This window comes from Chiloscyllium plagiosum, unplaced genomic scaffold (assembly GCF_037043375.1).
Source record: "Chiloscyllium plagiosum isolate Xiang-an unplaced genomic scaffold, Cpla_swu_hap1 HiC_scaffold_9, whole genome shotgun sequence".
NCBI classification, from domain to species: Eukaryota; Metazoa; Chordata; class Chondrichthyes; order Orectolobiformes; family Hemiscylliidae; genus Chiloscyllium; species Chiloscyllium plagiosum.
The window spans coordinates 71,210,217-71,229,400 of NW_028270147.1; the positions used below are offsets into that span (position 1 = coordinate 71,210,217).

Genomic DNA, 19,184 nt, shown 5'->3' on the forward strand with positions numbered 1-19,184 from the left:
CAACCAACTCATTCTAGGTATCAATCTAGTTAACCTCTTCTGAACTACCTCCAGTGCAGTTACATCCTTCTTTAAGTAAGGTGGTAAGTTTTGTACACAGAATGGGTCTCACTAATGTCCTGTATAACTGAAGCACAATATTCTTATTTTAATGTTCAATTTCTCTCACACTGAAGGTTAGCATCCCATTAGCCCTTCTTGATTACCTGCTGTACCTACTGAAATAGCTCCATTGTGGCTGGTATCCCGTCACCAAGTCATCCTTTATTTAAATGTGCATAGTACTTCACACAGGTCTGGCTTCCTCAGAGCCAGTTCTTAGAGTGAACAGAACCTCTGACACTCCTGTTTATACCTGTCAGCCAGGGCTCTCTGATTGGATCAGATTAACAGCCCCAATCACAGAACTCATATTCTATGATGTTCACCTGGCTGACTTTGTAGCAATCACCACACCTGCATTCTAACTATTTGTGACTTGTAACATTTTGTGCATCTGAATATCTAAAGCCCTCTGCACCTTGGAATTCCACAGTCATTCTCCATTTAAGCAATACTCTAAATTTTTACATGTCTTCTTCTACTCATGTTTCAAAGGGTCTAAAATGTTTGCAATATCATTACTGGCCCTTGTCACACCATCCAAGACACACATAATTACTCTCTTTCGATGGAGCAGAAGTTGACTCCTGTAGCAATCTTTACTACAGTGAAAATCAGAAGCAAATACAAAATAATAGCTTTCATTAATCGATTCAGTGATATTTTTGAAGTTAACCTATTATTTTTTTCAAAGCATTCAAAACTATTGTTCTCCAAGTGATTGAAGGAATTCATGGTCCTTTATTCAGATAAAAGCACCATGCTGGTGGAAGGGGAATACCTGTAAATGCATCAGCAGTATATCTTTCTACATAGAGCTTTACAGGAAATTGTTTAAACTTCTCAATTTTTTTTGTAACCTCAGCTCAAATTGCCTTCAATCACTCAGAAATGCCCACCAACCAGAATATTATAACAGTAACAAACTTTTGTCAGGCCTATGCCACACACAGTTACCTTGCTGCTTGAAGTAAAGTTGAGAATTCAATTTGGCCTTTTCTTATAATTATCTTATAATGGCTCAAGGAAAATTAATACATATTGAAGAAACCTGGGTGACTGATTATACAGGTCACAATTTTAATACCCAATTAGTTCTATGAAGATATTTTTTAAACAACCTGTTCAGACATTAGGAAGGCACAGTGGATCAGTGGTTAGCACTGCTGCCTCACAGCAGCAGGGACCTGGGTTTGATTCCAGCCTTGAGTGACCATCTGAGTGGAGTTTGCATGTTTTCGCTGTATCTGTATGGGTTTCCTCCCACATTCCAAAGATGTGCAGGTTAGGTCATGCTAAATTGCCCCAGAGTGTTTAGTGATGTGCAGGCTAGGGGAATTAGGCATGGTAAATGTGGGGTTACAGGGATAGAGTCATACAATCATATCGCATGGAAACAGACTCTTTGGCCCAACCAGTCCAAGCTAGTCCCACCTGCCTGCTCCTGTCCCATATCCCTCCAAACCTTTCCTATTCATCTACTTATCCAAATGTCTTTTTTGTAAATGTTGTAGTTGTGCTCTCATCCACTTCCTCAAACGAGGCTCTGTGTATAGAATTTGCCCCATGTTTTTTTTTTAAATCTCTCTCCTCTCAACTCATCCTCCAGTCTTGAAATCCCTCATCCTAGGGAAATGACACCTACCATTAACCTATCTATACCCCTTATGGTTTTATGAATTTCTATAAAGTCACCTTTCAACCTCCTACACACCAGTGAAAAAAGTCCCAATCTATCCAGACTTTCTTTATAACCCAAACCTTCCATATCTGGCAAAAACCTCTTCTGAACCCTCTCCAGCTTAACAATTGAGGGCTATGTATAGGTGGGATGCTCTTTGGAGGGTCAGTGCAGACTCAGTGGGTGAAATGACTTGCTGCAGTGTAGGGATTCTACAATTCTAGGTTAGAACACTTCGCTGGAGCAGATGGGTCTTGAACCCAGGTCTCCTGGATTAGAAGTAGGGATACAGCCACTGCACATCAAGAGGCCAATTAGTTCTAAGTGAGCTTAAGTCAATCGGGGCAGTGGAAAGAGCACTAGAACTGGCCACAGTATCACTTGGCTCAGACAGGTTCTCACTAAAGATAATATCCAGCAGCTGCTACTGGAAAGTGCATTGATGATGACAAAGATTCAAGGAAGCAATGGGATAAATGGTAATGGCCTGCCGTAACTTTCAGTCTGGACTTGCATATAAAGAATGACCACTTTGGCACAGCAGCAAAGACTCTCAGAATCTGCAGAATCATATCCTAGCAACTGAGCTATTGCCTTCAGGAAACGAAGAAGTGGAGGGAAATTAGAATTGCAAAGTTAAACAAATTCTTAAGGGGAATACGATCCGTTGCCATGACTGTGTGTTACCTAACACAGTCCAACTTGAATGTTAACCTGGAATCCAAACTATTTGGTCAGAGGAAACTAATGAGACATTGGAATTGAAACTCTAAAGTCTTTTAAAAATCAATTTAATCCCATTATTATCCATCAAGCAACAGTTTCCATAAAATAACCCAGGATTCAAATCCTCTCCCCGTTCGAGTGGAATTCTCTCATTTAAACAGCTGCTTCACATTTAGCCAGCTTCTGATATTGGGACCAACCCCTTGGCCAAAGTAACAATCAGTTCCTTACAAACTATTAGTTTCTTTATAGATTACCTATGTTTTTTTTCAGCTTCAACAAACAGAATTATTAGAAATTACCCTGAAATTCAGACAAACGACATTAAATTTGTTGCTTTTTTCCCTCATAATTGGCTTGAGGCAGTACAAATGTTTGAAAGGAAACCACATAATTTATCCTATTTCATGTAATATCCTGTCATGTTTTATAGTTAATCTGAATGTTATTGTAATTTTATTTAATTCTGGTTTCGTGTACAATATCATTAAATCAAACATCCAAGAAAAACATTGATTTCAGCCAACTCTGGCTTTAAAATCTTTGAGGTAATTGTTGTGAAGTTTAATATTATTTGATAGACAAATTAAGAGTTGGAATGTTAGCAGTGAGCTAAACGTTCCTTTTGTTTTGATAGTGACGGCCCCTGTTGCGCTCTGTGGAGAAGAGGCAACGTACCTCGCTCTCTGACTGCTCTTAAATCTATGCTAAATATATCTAGAGAGACATCGAGCTGGCAGAGGCCTTAAGCAGCCAGGACTCCTGCAAACAGAAAAACTGACATTACTGTATGAATTACAATGAAGCTAAAATTTTTACCTTCCCCTATAAAGCAATGACCCTTGCTTCAGCCAACACAATGGTTGCTGGCAGGAGCGACTACATCATGAGAACACCATCTTCTTGTCAAATTCTACCCTTGTTTTCGGGAACAAACACAGACATACACACACGCATTCAAAAGGAGGAATGTATAGGATATTAAAGTCAGTTATAGCATCTCTACTAACATCCGGTATGAGATCTGCTTACACACACCAAGTCTGGGATTTTCCTGTATAGTTTAACTGCTCAATGCATCACGTCGTTGAATTATCGGTGGAAAGTCAGTAGGGGTGGAACTGCTCACTCTTTTTATCATTCCAATAATAAACATGGTGAAACACTTTCTGAAATATTTTTGTGGCTCTTGTTAAAAAGGCTAACAAGAATTTCACTGAGCCTAAGATTGACATGTTAGTTCAAACTTACGTTGGGCAATACCAATCTCCTTCTCTGGCAGTTTAAAGATTGTTAAGGCAGCGTGGAATAATATTGGCCAGAGTTGCAACAATGTATTAATAAAAAGTCATTGTAGGTGGGAAGTGCTAACCCCATACAATGAGATTTACTGACTGATCTAAAATCAAGAAACTGATCAAATTAAAATGAATGGTTAGAAAACCACAAGAAGCAACCAGAAACACAACACTGCTACAATTGTTTCAGGAAAAAAAAATCTCAAAAAGCTAAAAATATTTAGCAGGTCTGGAAGCATCTGTGGAGACAGAAGCAATTAGTTTATGTTTCAGGTTTGTGGCTTTTCATCAAATTGCAACTGCAAAACTGACTTGGTAATTTCCTTATGCACCCTAACTGAAGCCAAGGGCTCACAGCGTAAGATATTGCTGTTGGTAACCATGCCCACACACTCCTTTAGGCAGGATGTGGTAACAATCTGGAGAGTGGTCGCTGTAACTGAGACATTTATAAAAAGTTACCAACACTATCCAAAAGGTCCACCCTTTCTGCCTATTAACCTGCAAATGTTGTGTCATATGGTCATTATGTTCATTTACAGAATGAATCACAGGAAAAAGCACAAAGTAGGCACATTCTTATAATGACAGATATGCGTCTTAACACATTCTCTGAAATTTTCATACCGCTGCTGTTTGTTGTTGATCAGTAATCACCATTAGTTTACTGTAATCTGTTATACACCTCCAAGTGCACTCTCTAGGCATTTCCCTCCAATCGCCACCAGGACAGAACCCCACTGATCCTCACCTACCACCCCACCTACTTCCAGATACATCGTATCATCCTTCGTCATTTCCGCCACCTCCAAACAGACCCCACCACCAAGGATATATATCCCTCCCCACCCCTATCAGCGTTCCGGAAAGACCACTCCCTCCGCAACTCCCTCGACAGATCCACACCCCCCACCAACCCAACCTCCACTCCCGGCACCTTCCCCTGCAACCGCAAGAAATGCAAAACTTGCGCCCACACCTCCCCCCTCACTTCCCTCCAAGGCCCCAAGGGATCCTTCCATATCTGCCACAAATTCACCTGCACCTCCACACACATCATTTACTGCATCCGCTGCACCCGATGTGGCATCCTATACATTGGGGAGACAGGCCGCCTACTTGTGGAACATTTCAGAGAACACCTCTGGGATACCCGCACCAATCAACCCAACCACCTCGTGGTTGAACACTTTAATTCCCCCTCCCACTCCGCCAACGACATGCAGGTCCTTGGCCTCCTCCATCCCCAGACCATGGCAACACGACGCCTGGAGGAAGAGCACCTCATCTTCTGCCTGGGAACCCTCCAACCACAAGGGATGAATGCAGATTTCTCCAGCTTTCTTATTTCCCCTCCCCCCACCTTTTTTCAGTCCCAACCCTCAGACTCAGCACTGCCTTCTTGACCTGCAATCTTCTTCCCGACCTCTCCGCCCCCACCCCCTCTACAGCCTATCACCCTCACCTTAACCTCCTTCCACCTATCGTATTCCCAATGCCCCTCCCCTAAGTCTCTCCTCCCTACCTTTTATCTTAGCCTGCTTGGCACACCCTCCTCATTCCTGAAGAAGGGCTTATGCCCGAAACGTCGATTCTCCTGTTCCTTTGATGCTGCCTGACCTGCTGCGCTTTTCCAGCAACACATTTTTAAGCTCACTCTCTAGGCACATATATATTTGGTCGGCCAAAATCTAATCCTATCTTGCCACGTATTCTCTGCATTTCAAATGTAAGAGACACAGCAGGGTTTATTTCCACTGCCAGCAAAGAGCCTTAGGAAATTAAGCAATACAACAGTATATTGCTATTATACCTTAGTTGAACTATGTCAACTGGACTTACCATGCACTTGTTAGGCTTCTCTCCTGAATGAACTCTCATATGTATCAGAAGCTTGTAGCGAGCATTAAAGGGTCTGTACCGCCTCACGCACCCAGCCCAGAAACAAGTAAAGTCTTCTCCTTTACGCTGATCAATATGCACTTTTTCAATGTGTCTCACCAACTCCTCTTGCTGGTCATAGACTGCGTTACAGTCTATCCATCGACAGATCTGCCTCCCATTGTTCTTGGGCAACTCACTTTCTTCATCAATCTGAAGGTGTCCATTGGCTGGCAGCCCATGCAAGTGGTGCATGGTCCCATGGGACTGACCAAAATGCTGCTGGGAATGGTATGGGGGAGGTGGCCCTTGGTGTTGCTGAAACAGTTTTGTATCATGTGTATACTCGTCAACAGGTTCATGCTTGAAAAAGTTTATTTTATGGCAACCATCCGCCACTCCATGTTGAACAACCATGTTGCCGATTACCAGACCGAGGTCCATGTTATCCTCAGGTTGCTGCAAAGGGATAGGCTCAGCTTCAGTACTCTCTTGCTCAGCACTGCGCGTTGGGAAAGAGGATGCAGGGGAAGGCAAGTTGCACTGGCTGTCTAACACAGAGCAGGACTGCGGACTGCAGGTCTTTCGAGCTCCCAAATGACCAATTCCTCCAGAGAGAGGGAACAGACCATTGGGACTGCCCCTCATTCCATTGACACATGCAATAAGCGATGTTGGAGAGGTGCGAATGATTGCTGTGATGTCCAACCCTTCAGCTGAAAGTGGGGATATCGAAACCGATCGTTTCTTTGCATTGCCTGGCTGTAACTTGGCCACGTGACGAAGACTCCCACTTGACACAAAGCCCGGTGTGGAGCTCGAATCATTATTGAAGAAATATGATGAATAAGAACTAGAGAAGTTGCTGTTCACGGACTCGGATTCTGAAGGCAGACTGTTGGTATCTCCAACCTCAGAATGACTAGAAACTCCTTCGTTCTCAGAAAGGAGATGTGACCATTCCTGTTTTATGTGTATGTTTGGAAGATTTTCCTCCAAATGCAAATTACTGGGAGCCAATGAAGTTTGAGAAGCGAGAGACCTGAAACAACAACAGCCATAAACATATTGAGACTTCATGTAACATAAATGGATATAAGCATTACTTTTTGCCAATCATATTGCAGTTTTATTTTTGTTTCATAAGTTGCTTCAGTATGGGGGCATTCCCAAAAACAAATGGAGACAATGAATATTTATGAATTTGCTAATGTCTTCTTTCTGTGAGATATTGAATATTGCATCAATATAGGTTCTATAAAATTATTTAAATGATCTAAACCAAGTGGTAGTTTATCTGTAAACCCTATCAGCTTGATCTAAATCAAAATAGTCATATTAATAAAATAATGCTCCTTGATCCACTCACAGAATAGCAATTGGCACTCTTTGTATTCTTGCATTCTTCTGAAATGAGATAGTACTCTGGTGCTTTTCGAAAAAGAATTGTTTCCCACAGAAAGTGCAAGATTTCCACAAATGATGAGATTAGTGGGTTTGCTGCAAAGTCAGACAAAAACAAGAAATGCCCCAAGCATAGCTTCTGATCTGTCCAGGGTTAATTGATCTTAGCCTGGGTGACAGAGAGAGGGAGAGCTACAATTTGTCTCGGTACCACTGTGCTCAAAAGGAAAAAATGACCAGGATTCTCTCTCTTGAATACTATATGATTCCTGTGTCAGTGTGAAAGTGGCAACAGAAGTGTGTCTGAGCTGCTAAGTCCTCTATGGTCAAATAGCACTTATTATACAGGGTTGCACATAAAGAATAATTTCTTGGGTATTACATATGGTATTTGCATATTATTAATTGTACGCTAGCTGACCCCTTTGGGAAAAGTTGTATTGCAGCACTTGTTTTTTGGTTGATGGGCTATTGGGGACATTGGTACTGTCAGGGTCAGCATTTATTAAGCATCCTTGATTGCTTTGGAGAAGGTGGTGGTGAGCTACCTTTTTCAGCTGCTACTGTCCAAGTGGCATAGATAAATCTACAGTGCTGTTACGGAAGGAGTTCCAAGGTTTTGATTTACCACAGTGAAGAAACTGCAATGTATTGCCAAGTCAGAATAGGGTGTGGTTCGGTACTGATATTCCCATGCATCTCCAGCCCTCATCCTTTTAACTGGTAAAGGTCACAAGTTGGAAGGTGCTACAGCACATCTTGTGAATGGTACCATTGCTGCCAATGTGCGCTGCTAGTGAAGGAATTAAATAGTGAAGGCGGTGGATGGGATGCCAATGGAGAAGGATGCTTTGTCTGGATAGTGTCAAGGTTGTTGAGTACGAATTGCTGCATCATCCAGGCAAATGGTGAGTATTCATCACAATCTTAACTTGTGCCTTGTAGGTAGTGAACAGATATTGGGCAGACAGGAGTTGAGTACTCAACAGAATTCCTAGCCTCAGACCTATTCTTGTTGCCACAGTATTAAATGGCAGGTCCAGTTCAGTTTCTGATCAATGGTAAACCCCAGGATATGAGTAGTGGAGGATTCTGCAATGGCAATGCCACTGGACATCAAGGAACTACGGTGAGATTCTGTCTTGCTGGAGATTGCCACTAACTGGCAGGTATACAGTGCAAGATTTGTCCAAATGTCTAAAAACAACATAAAAGGGGATTGGTCTGAAAGACTGAAAACGTCATATGAGAGAAGAGGCCCAAGTGCCTCAAAATAGCATGACAGGGGAGAGATTTGAGAGATAGAAAACATCACCAGAGTGGTAGGTTTCAAGATTTTGGAAACAGCACAAGAGGAGAGAGATTCAAGAAACTGAAAACAGTATGAGGGGAAGAGACCCAAGCACCTGAGATCAAGTGAGTTCTCCAGCTCACCACCTTCTGCAGACGCAGTCTTGTCAATGGTCCCTCGAAGCTGCATGGCTGCAGATGCACACAGCCACTCCAAGGTTGACATCAGCACACCAATCACCAGTGCAGCCAGATAGACAGTGAGAGGAACACTGCGTCTTAAAGCATGGCCAACTTGGTCAGTAGTCACAGAGCCACTCATCATGATGGATGTTGAAGTCCAGATTCTATTCCGGATATAGGTTTGCTCGCTGAGCTGGAAGGTTAGTTTTCAGACGTTTTGTCACCATACTAGGTCACATCATCAGTGAGCCTCCAGATGAAGCACTGGTAGTATGGCCCCAGATTCTGTTCCCTTGCCACCTTTAGTGCTTCCTCCAATCGGTGCCTATCAGCCAAGGTGGTAAGTAGCAGATTTCTTTGTCCATGGTTGAGCTAATACCATGAGGACTCCCAGGGCACCTCCTTATAGACCATATTGCAATATATGCACACCTCTGGTGGGTCTGCCTGTATAAAACAGGACAGGAATAGTAATGATGGTGTCCAACACAGTGTCTATATGTAGTCATCCATCTGTATGATTATGTTAGGCTGCTGCTTGAATAGTCTCACAGCCTGGCACAGATATTATTATGGACAACCTGCAGCTTCACAGGACTGAATTTGTTCTTGTTTCTGATAGGCAGGGAGATGTCAAGTATATAGGATACAAACTGTCTGTTCCTTTCTTTAGACATTGTAGAGTTTGATACAACTAGTTGGCTTGCTAGACCACTTCAGAGGGCAGTGGGAGTCAACCACAAAAAAGCAGCTAAATAATATTTTGTTATTTGTACATAACACAAAGTAAAATTGATGCTTCATGTAACTCAAATTATTTTTATCTTCAGAGGAACAGGAATAGTCCATCAAATCTATTCTGTCATTCAGTTCCATCTTAATGATTTTTCCTTAGCTCTATTTAACCACCTTCATTCTATTACGCTTGACAACTTTTTCCAACAAAAAAAATCTATCAATCTCACTCTTTGAATAGTTTCAGGAGAGTATTATATAGAACTGAAGCCAAAGATGCTGAAACAAAATGCTACAAATTTCTAAGCAAGGACATCCTATCACAGGCACCAGCAGGCTTGTAAATACACAGGAAGAAAGATAAGTTCACAGCTCAGTTTGGAACCTTCATCCACATAGAGATTTTTGACAGACACAGAATACATTACAGCAGCAGAAAATAACCTGGTATCAGAGTGAGGGGCAGTCAGCCTGGTACTGCAATGGGATGAACTCGGGTCTGTGCTGATATGATTTCCTGAATGAATCACTGGCTCCAACCTGGCTGTTGCTATTGGCTCATTCCTCATGGCATGGTTCATTTCATCCCTCTTGCTGGATAGAACATAACAGGGGCTGTATCCACCATTTGCTGTAACAAAATTAAAAGCAACCAGTGTGAGATTTCTTCTTCTACGCAAATCTAGAAATAAAAACACTGTAATCTGCACAGCTCCACCTTGGGCATTTGGCTTACTAAGCAAGTTTGCAATAGTATTAAAATGAAAGAAAAAGTATATAAATCTGCAAAGATGAATGGCAGGTCAGAGATTGGAGAGAATATAAAGAATAACAAGGAATAACTGAAAGATTAATGATGAGGGAAAAATTAGAGCACAAAAGAAAGTAAGCTTGAAATGTAAAAGCACATGGAAATTTGAGTTTCCAAGACATCTGAAAAAGCGAAGAGTAAGTAAAGTGATTGTTAGTCCTCTAAAGTGTGAATCTGGGGAATTAACAATGGAAAATAAAGGAACAGTGAATGAAATCCATAGATATTTTGTGTCTGTCTTCACTACACAAATAACATCCCAGAAATAGGTGTGAATGAGAAGGTGAAAACGACAGAGGAACTTTAAACAACTACAATAACCATGGGAAATGGTACAGAGAAATTTATTAGAATCAAAAGCTGAAAAGTCCCTAGATGGAACTCAACCAACATAATCAGCTCGGTTATACTCTCTTCCACCCTCTTCCATCAAGTGGAAGAGATAAAAATTTGAATACACATATGAACAGATTCAAGAGCAGTTTCTCCCCTTCTGTTATCAGACTTTTGAACAGACCTTTCAAATGCTAATTCTGATCTCTCTCTCTGCACCTTCTCTGTGGTTGTAACATTGTGTTCTGCACTCTGTTCTGCTACCCTTATGCATTTTCTATGGTACAATCTGCCTATATAGCTCACAAAACAACAATTTTAACTGTATCTCGGTACCTGTGACAACAATAAATCAAACAAAGAAACAAATATAGTACGGTCTGAATGGAAGTGGCCACACAAGATTCTAGAACATTGGTTAGAGTTTTCCAAAATTCCCTAGGTTCTGAAAAGATATCAGATTGGAAAATAGTAAGTGACACTCAATAAAGCAAGATAGAAACTAGGAAACTCCAGACCAGTTAGTTTAACATAGGGAAAATGCTGCAAACCATTTCTCAGGAAATTACTGGCGGACTTAGAAAATCTCAGAAAGATCAAAAAGAACTGCAGATGCTGGAAATCTGAAACAAAAACAGAAATTGCTGGGAAGTCTCAACAGGTCTGTGGTGAGAACTCAGAGTTCACGCTTCAGGGCCAGTGACCCTTCTTCAGAAGTCTTCTTCAGAAAATCCTCAACATATTGTCTAGCTATCACCATTGTTAACAGCTAACCCGAGAATGCAATTTAAAAAAAAGGGTTTTGTGATTTACACATGAAAGAAGTCAAACTATCACTGTATTCTAACAGATGAAAGGCTTAACAGACAATCAATTTTTCAATGTATAATTTCAGTTACATCACACTGCAAATTTTTGTTATAAATTCTGTGTTACGATCGAGCCCTCCACAATCACCTGATGAAGGAGCGTCGCTCCGAAAGCTAGTGTGCTTCTAATTAAACCTGTTGGACTATAACCTGGTGTTGTGTGATTTTTAACTTTGTACACCCCAGTCCAACACCGGCATCTCCAAATCAGAAAATCTCAATATCATCATGCAGATGCAAATTGGATTTGTGAAAGAGAAATAATATTTGACTAATTTATTAGAATTCCTTGACAAAGTGGCAAACAACATGGATAAAAGGAAACTATGTAAGTGCTGTACTTGTACTCCAAAAATAGATTTGACAAGGTGTCACATCAAAGGTAAAAACTGTACAAAATAAGAGCTCATGGAGTAGGGGGTGACATACTAACATGGACTGGTTAGAGGATTGGTTAGCTAGCGGGAAGCAGTCAATGAAGGGACCAAATGACTCTCACTCACACACACACACATACATACAAACACAGCAATAGGGTAGGATTGATTAGTGTATCTGTGAGGGTGAATGAATATTCTGCTCCCTGTAAGGAAACACTAAAGCAGCATTTTATTTCAGGAGATTTAAAGTTGGGATACAGTCCATTGTAGGACAGGCTTGGAGGGCCAAATTGCCCTTTCTCATTCCATTCTTTCTTATGTAAATAAATGTAATTTTTAATGCTGTCAAGGGTTTTAAAAACATCACAGATCACATGGTTAGAAAGTATATTAATAGCCATACCCAAATAGAGGGAGCTTTTCAGAAAAATATTTAGCGTAATTTTTTAAACAACATTATTTTGGGAAAATTATTCTGACTTGAGACATGTGATTGGCACGGGGCATAAAGCAGCTACATTGTAACACAGGAATAGGCTTTTCTGTTCATTAACAGCCAGAGGTGCTGACTTCTCAAAACAAAAATCAATCTAGCTGTAACAGAGCACTGAGTGTACAGGGCCTGCGCGCTCCAACAGTTTAGAGGAATTGGCAGGTCACACAGTAATTTCATCATGGCACCACACTAGTCCATCAAAGTATGGTGCCTGTCAATGAAAAGAGACTTGTGTCTGCAACTCAACTTGGGGTGCTGGGGATACAGCCAGCATTCAACTGGCCCATCTGAAATGTTTTAAGTTACTTTGGAAAAGCACTTAAAATGCAAAAGACTTAATGTATTTAGCAATTCGTAAATATAAAAAATAATTATGTCAACAATCCAATAAACTTATTTCATGCTAATACATTTGTTATTTTTGTATGGACTTTTGGGATGTGAGTGTCATTGGTGGGGCCAACATTTATTGCCCAGCCCTAAGTACCCTTAAGAAAATGATGGTGACCCTCATAAGCCACTGTAGACAATGTGCAGTAGCGCTGTTTGTAATGATTTGAAAAATGTCTAGCTCAGGCATTTGAAAGGTTAGATAAGACTCAAATCTTTTGCTGTGGATGTGGAGTCACATGAAGGCCAGATCGAGTCAAAATAGCAAATTTCTTTCTCTGAGAGGCACTTATGAACCAATTGGGTTCTTATAATAATTCAGAAGCTTTATAATTATTTTAAGACTAATATTTCATGAGATTTATTCATTAGCTGAATTTAAATTTCACCATATGGTCATGGTGGGATTTGAATTAATGTCTCCAGAATATCAGTCTTACCTCTGGATTACTAGATATGTAATATCATGCTACTGCCCCTTGTCATCACCAGTGCAACAAGAATAGCTCTACTCCAGAGACAGTTAAGACAGACTCAATGGGTGAATGTTGAAATTGGTTGCATACTCGTGCATGTTTCTTCAGTACAATTTTTAAAATATAATTCCATAAGTCCCTCAGTCAACCTTTTCTTTACAGATTTTTAAAATTTAAATTTGCCATCATTTAACAATTACAATATGGCTTTATTCATGTCAGTTACTCTCCCAAGAAGCTGGGACTGATAAATGGCAAGTATCCTTTATCTCATATAAGTGTCAGGCAGCGATCATCACCAACAGAAGAGAATACATTCATTCCCCCATTGATGTTCAATGGCATTATGATGACTAAACCCCCACAATCAATATTCTGGGGATACCAAAAAATTAAACCAGGCCAGTTTTCCAAATGTTGTGGCTGCAAAAGCAGATCAGAGACCAGGAATTCTGCAGTACACAGCTCAAGTGACTCCACAATGCTTGACAACTATCTGCAAAGGCAAGTTAGAAGAATAATGAAATAATCTCCACTAGCCTGAATGACTGCAGCTCCAACAACACGTAAAATATATATATTTTTTAAATGCCCTTGTGAAGCAGCTTTGGTCATTATATTGTTAAAGATGTTATATATAAATACAAGCTGTCACTATTGTTGACTGGCCTAATCTTCTAGGAGAAAGTGAGGACTGCAGATGCTGGAGTACCAGAGTTGAAAAATGTGGTGCTGGAAAAACACAGCAGGCCAGGCAACATCCGAGGAGCAGGAGAATCGACGTTTCGGGCATAAGCCCTTCTTCAGGAAGGCATAATCTTCTGCCTGGCTTTTTCCATCTGCATTGTTACAATCCTTGTCCACGACTGAACTTAATAATTTTAATTAATTTTAGGTTTAACACTTACAATATGAATGTGATATTACTGAATATCTCCTTCTGAATGCAGTAATGCTATTTTAAATGTTTTACAAGTCACTGAAGGGAGACTATCATCTTCAATTCACAATTCATCCTGATTTAGAAACGTACAGGATAATGCCATTCCTTCATACCTGCATACTCAAAGTCCTGCCCAGCACCATCATTGTGAGAACACCATCACTAACCATTCTTATCCAGTTCATGAAGAAAAACGGCCATCAACTTTTCAAAGTAATGAGGGAGGAGTATTAAATGTGGGCTTGCCAAATCAGAGAGTAACATTATATTTTTTAAAAACTCACCTCAACTTTGTTCCCTGATGGTGTTTCCCAGTTTGGCATAAATTCAACCTAAATTCCTGGCGTGATAAGGCCTAATAACTCAGCTGCTTCCCATCTCAAAATGGACATGTTACTGATGGTAATGGAGCAGACAAAGACAGCATAGCACCAGTGCTTTGTGACATCACAATGACATGATACACTATGGATTCTTCCACAAGAGGAGAGAATCATTTAACGGAAGTCACTTCCATCACTAATCTTACTGAAGATCACAATCTCCTGCATATTTTCAGTATATTTACAATTCCCCACAATTGTCTTGGTTTCCCTCAAGTAGGGAATGGAGAAAAATTATAGAGGTCGAGCTAGCTCAGTAAACTCTAATCCAGTGAAAGCCTTCTATTAAAACTATCAGACTTTACAGTTTTGCAGGCAATGCTGTGTGTACATAATCTAAGCAGCCCGGGTGGGATAGTGTTATTTAAAGCATTTTACCCAAGTGCTCAAAATAACAAGCATCTTAGGACACCAGGCAGAGGAAAGAGAAATTTCACAGAGTACACTGAAGGTCCTTTTCTAAAAGCCGAAACTTGTCAATGGAAACAAGCGAATGAAGTGCTACTCCACTCCAGCCTGGTATGTCCTGGGGGTGCCTGATGCTGCCAAATGTGCTAAAATGTTCCATTTCACACATGACGTCCTTGAGCTTACGAATTCAAAGACTGACCAGCTAAAAGAAAATCGTGACAAAAAAGGGAAACATTGAGCAATTAAGCACTGTCATTTTTTGCCTGAGACCTGAAGTTGAATCCAGCCAGCACAGATAATGATGCTTCCATTTTTTTCATGACTATCATTATTGTCCTAGATGTTCTAGTTGTCCAGCTCCTACTAAACATTATTCAGCAGTACATTGCTGTCAGTTCAACAATTTCACTGAGGAAGTGCACAGGTTTGTGAGAAATAGAAAGAAAAGTTTGGAAAAGTTAGCTCAGACACAGAGCTATCTTGGTGCTCAGTGCTGTCACAGAGTACACAAAGGAACAAATGACTCAAGTCCCACAAAATATCATTCCTCATTTCAACTCTGCTTTTATTTCCACTATTCTGTGAATCAAATAGTTTACTCAGAAAATGAAGTCATACTTGTGGGACAAATTGTCACTTAATATGGTATGAAACAAGCACAGGGAAGTGCTGTGTAATTTAGGTCTTTTGCAGCCTTTTGTTATGTACAACTGGTTCTTTATAAAAGAATAAACCCATGGGTTTATAAATCCTATGCTCTTGGTGTTTACTGTTTCCATGGTTTTTTTATTATAACTTCTCGTTAAATTTCACAAAAAATATTTTTCTTTTGTAATTGAGAACAGCTAATAAGTTCTTGATTCGTAGCAACATAACAATGCTAATTTTATTTGAATCCAGTCTCACTTGGCTTCAGTCTTGTTCATTCACCTGTTAAATCAGGGCTGTCTGGCCAAACCAATTTTGAGATTTTCAAAGTCTTCCAACTAAAAAAGATTTTCCCACTGATACAGTCAGTACCCTGACCTATATTTATTCCTTAACTAATGTTTTAAAAAGCATGCCATTATCCCATTGACGTTTGTGGGATTTTGTCCCTTAAATTTGTTATTATGTTTCCTACTCTACCAATGTTGACTACACTCAAAAATGCCTAACTGGCTTAAAATCCTTATAATGTTCTGAGATTATGATAGGAACTACACAAGTACAAGTTCTCTCTCTATCTTTCTAAATGCACCACACAATGTGATACTAGCTGTGCAGTCACACACTGTGCTGACTTAGCTCACACCAGTTGACACTGCACTTTGAGGTCTGCAATTCTGTTCAATGTCACCAGACTGGGGAGGATGAGAATCAGCTCAGGCAATAGGCAAGCTCTTCACAAAAACTGTCAGGAAAACCTCCTTCCAGAAAGTGTGCATCTGTACATAGTTTGCCAACTTACAATGTCTATTCTCATATGTGAAGAAACTCCACTCAGTGTGGAACTGGAGAGTGTCTGATGCCCACAGTACTATACATAAAAAATGAATTGCCTTTAGTACAGAAAACTGTCAGCATGAAATATTATTGTGCATCAAAAGTCAAAGCTTTGAGTGATATGTAATTACATGACTGATTTTTCATCTAGTTTGATGCAGAACAGAAAATTCAATATTCCTCAAAAGCTTAAAGTTCAGTAAAATTGTAATTTCTTTATTTTGAATATTACAAATTTCAAATCAACAGCATAAGCGCACCACAGTATATCAATATCCATGTGCATCCTGCCTACACAGACACTGTGATGAACAGTAGACAGAGACGGTTTTGTAGGGCTGAAGATTTGCACTGCACAATGAATAGAATACAAGATTTACAAACTTTTTTCTTCCAAAGGACTTCAACATTCATCATTTTTCTGAACTTCACTTTTAGAAGTCAGCCTTGCAGTTTATCTTTTGAACTTATTAACTAAGTTTTACAATAAATCACATTCAGGTATGATAGAGTCAATTTTTTAAACGTTGACCAATTCCCCATTATCTTTATCATTGAAAGGCAAAGGTAATTTGATCCATTGTAGTAACAGAGAGAAGTAATCATAAATCATTTAATTCATCCACTAAGGTTTTTTTTCCAAATACACACATTCTACAAAAATAATTATTCATATACTAACTAACTCCCTGCAGCATGCCCCATGAACAAAAATAAAACAGTTCTATTGCTGCTTGTCTGTCATTCTTTCAGATTTTTTGACAGCCATCAATTTTTTTCTCTATCAATGCCGCTCACACAGACCTTGTTGACACAAACCCTCTTACTCGTGCTCTCCTTATTTTTAAGAAAATTAATCTTTCAATAAATCAAAATTTATTTGGTTTTGCGGATCCTCCATTAAATGTGGACAAGTATTTATAAACATTATTTTACCTGATCTCATTCCTGGCTTGTTTCCCTGTGAGTTATCATGTAATCTAAGAGACCAGAATAAATGCTGGCATATTTTACAGAGCATTCACTGACTAAATTACGGTACACTTGGTTTCATGCATTGCAGCCAGAATATATTGTGATGGTGTGTCAAAACTCTGGTCTGGACTGCATGGCAGAGGCAAACCTTGGTACAGGGGAGCACCATAATCTGAATCGATAGATGGGCAAAGGTGAGATTTCACCCAGGTAGGGGTGAAACAGGGCAAGTGTAACCTATAAACTAATGTGTAGGGCAGAACTAGGAAAAGCCTTGAGCAGTGAAACAGGTTTGGGACGAGAGAGAAGAGCAGACTTACAAGGAAGTTAGGGATGATGCTGGTTAGCAGCAAGGAAACCCAACAGGACTTGTTTAAATCAGGTTCTGCTGAACTAAAAAAGGATCCATACAGGAGACTGGGAGAAAGGCATTGGAAAAATCAAGGATGGTCCAGGAAGGGGACTGGGGGAGAAGGGAAAAGGATTGTAGGTGATCATGGAGAAGATCGAAATGTATGAAGGAGGAATTTGTAGGAAGACTGAAGGGTACAGGAGGGGAAGATAGGAAATCACAGTCCAAGAAGGACATAGAGGTAGTATCAGGACATGTGGAAGGTATGATTCAAAGCCAAACTTGTGGTCAAAGGAAGCACACCTGGCCCTCTTGCATGGCTGATAAAGCATGGTGCTGGAAAAAGCACAGCAGGTCAGCATCCAAAGAGCAAGAGAGTTGACGTTCTGGGCAGGACCCTCTCTTGCATGGCTCACAAGTAGTCCTCAAGACATATTTAGCTGCTCTGTCCAACAGTTCTCAATTCACTCTGGCAGCCAGTTTTAAAATTGGAACACAAATACAATCTTAAGCACGCACCTTCATCAAGATATGGAATAAAGGGACCCTTCTCCTATCCCACTCAGCTACAAGGCTTTACATTTTAACTTTCCACCACTCAAACCTAACGATTTTGGAGATTAAGATCACCTCCACTAAAGCCATGAGAGCTGGGTTTCCTCTTTCAAGACTGGGACCTTAGGGACAGGCAGGAAACAGCAAAAGGCTTGCAAGTGTGTGGTCAGCAAGCTCAGTAAAAGGAAGCTCACATGTCTGCCTCGGAATAGAAAGATCAGGTTCCAAGGCCAGCCCAAGAGTAAATGAATCTGGCCCTAAAACAGGAGCAAACATTATTGCTGGTTTTGTTGTGATATTCGTGTCTGCTGGATAACACCTAATGATTCTACAGGATACAATGAGCATTCACAACACCCAAAGTATTTAGGACACCAAATAGAACCAGATTTTGCAATCATATCATTACCTTCTCATGTATGCACTTAATTTTTTGTTTCATGTTTCTAGTCACAACTGTCAATGTAATCAAGATGTTGACTGCTTAAAACAGTGCTATGGTATCACATTAGAAGTATGTTACTGGACAGTAAAAGTGGCTAAGTCCCCCATGAACAACCTCCTGAGGAATCACCATTGATCAGAAATTTAACTCTTCCAGCTTCAAAAATACTGTGTGTACAAGAGTAGCCCAGAGGCTGGGTAGCCTGTGGTGAGTGACTTATCTGTTGACTTCCCAAAGCTGTTTTGCCATCTACAAGGCACACCTCAGGAGTATGATATAGAACATGTTCCCCTTGCCCAAATACAAGGATCTCAACATCATCCAGGACAAAACAGCCCACTTGACTGACTTTGGTCAACAACAGTAGTCCATTTAGCCCCTCAAACTTTTCTGCATATCAATAGGTCATGGCTAATCTGTGACTTAACTCCATGAATATGCCATTGCCCTATGTACCTTAAATCCTGTGTTTGACAAAAAGAATCCATGTTTCTCAGGTAGCATCAATTTTTGTTTATGGAAGAGAATTCCAAGCTTTCACAACCTGGTGAAAAGTCTGTGTGAAAAGCCATAACACAGG

At 40.2% G+C, this 19,184-nt stretch overlaps 1 protein-coding gene across 3 annotated transcripts in view; it reads right to left on the reverse strand.

Moving 5' to 3' along the window:
* glis1a (GLIS family zinc finger 1a) overlaps positions 1-19,184 on the reverse strand; it is a 401,984-nt gene that overhangs the window by 206,938 nt on the left and 175,862 nt on the right. For all 3 annotated transcript variants that reach the window (XM_087990769.1, XM_087990768.1, XM_087990770.1), the window contains exons 3-4: positions 9,745-9,931; positions 5,650-6,730 (exon numbers count right to left, since the gene is read on the reverse strand). In XM_087990769.1, the coding sequence (XP_087846895.1) occupies positions 5,650-6,730; positions 9,745-9,931 (1,268 nt within the window). The remainder of the gene's footprint in view (positions 1-5,649; positions 6,731-9,744; positions 9,932-19,184) is intronic.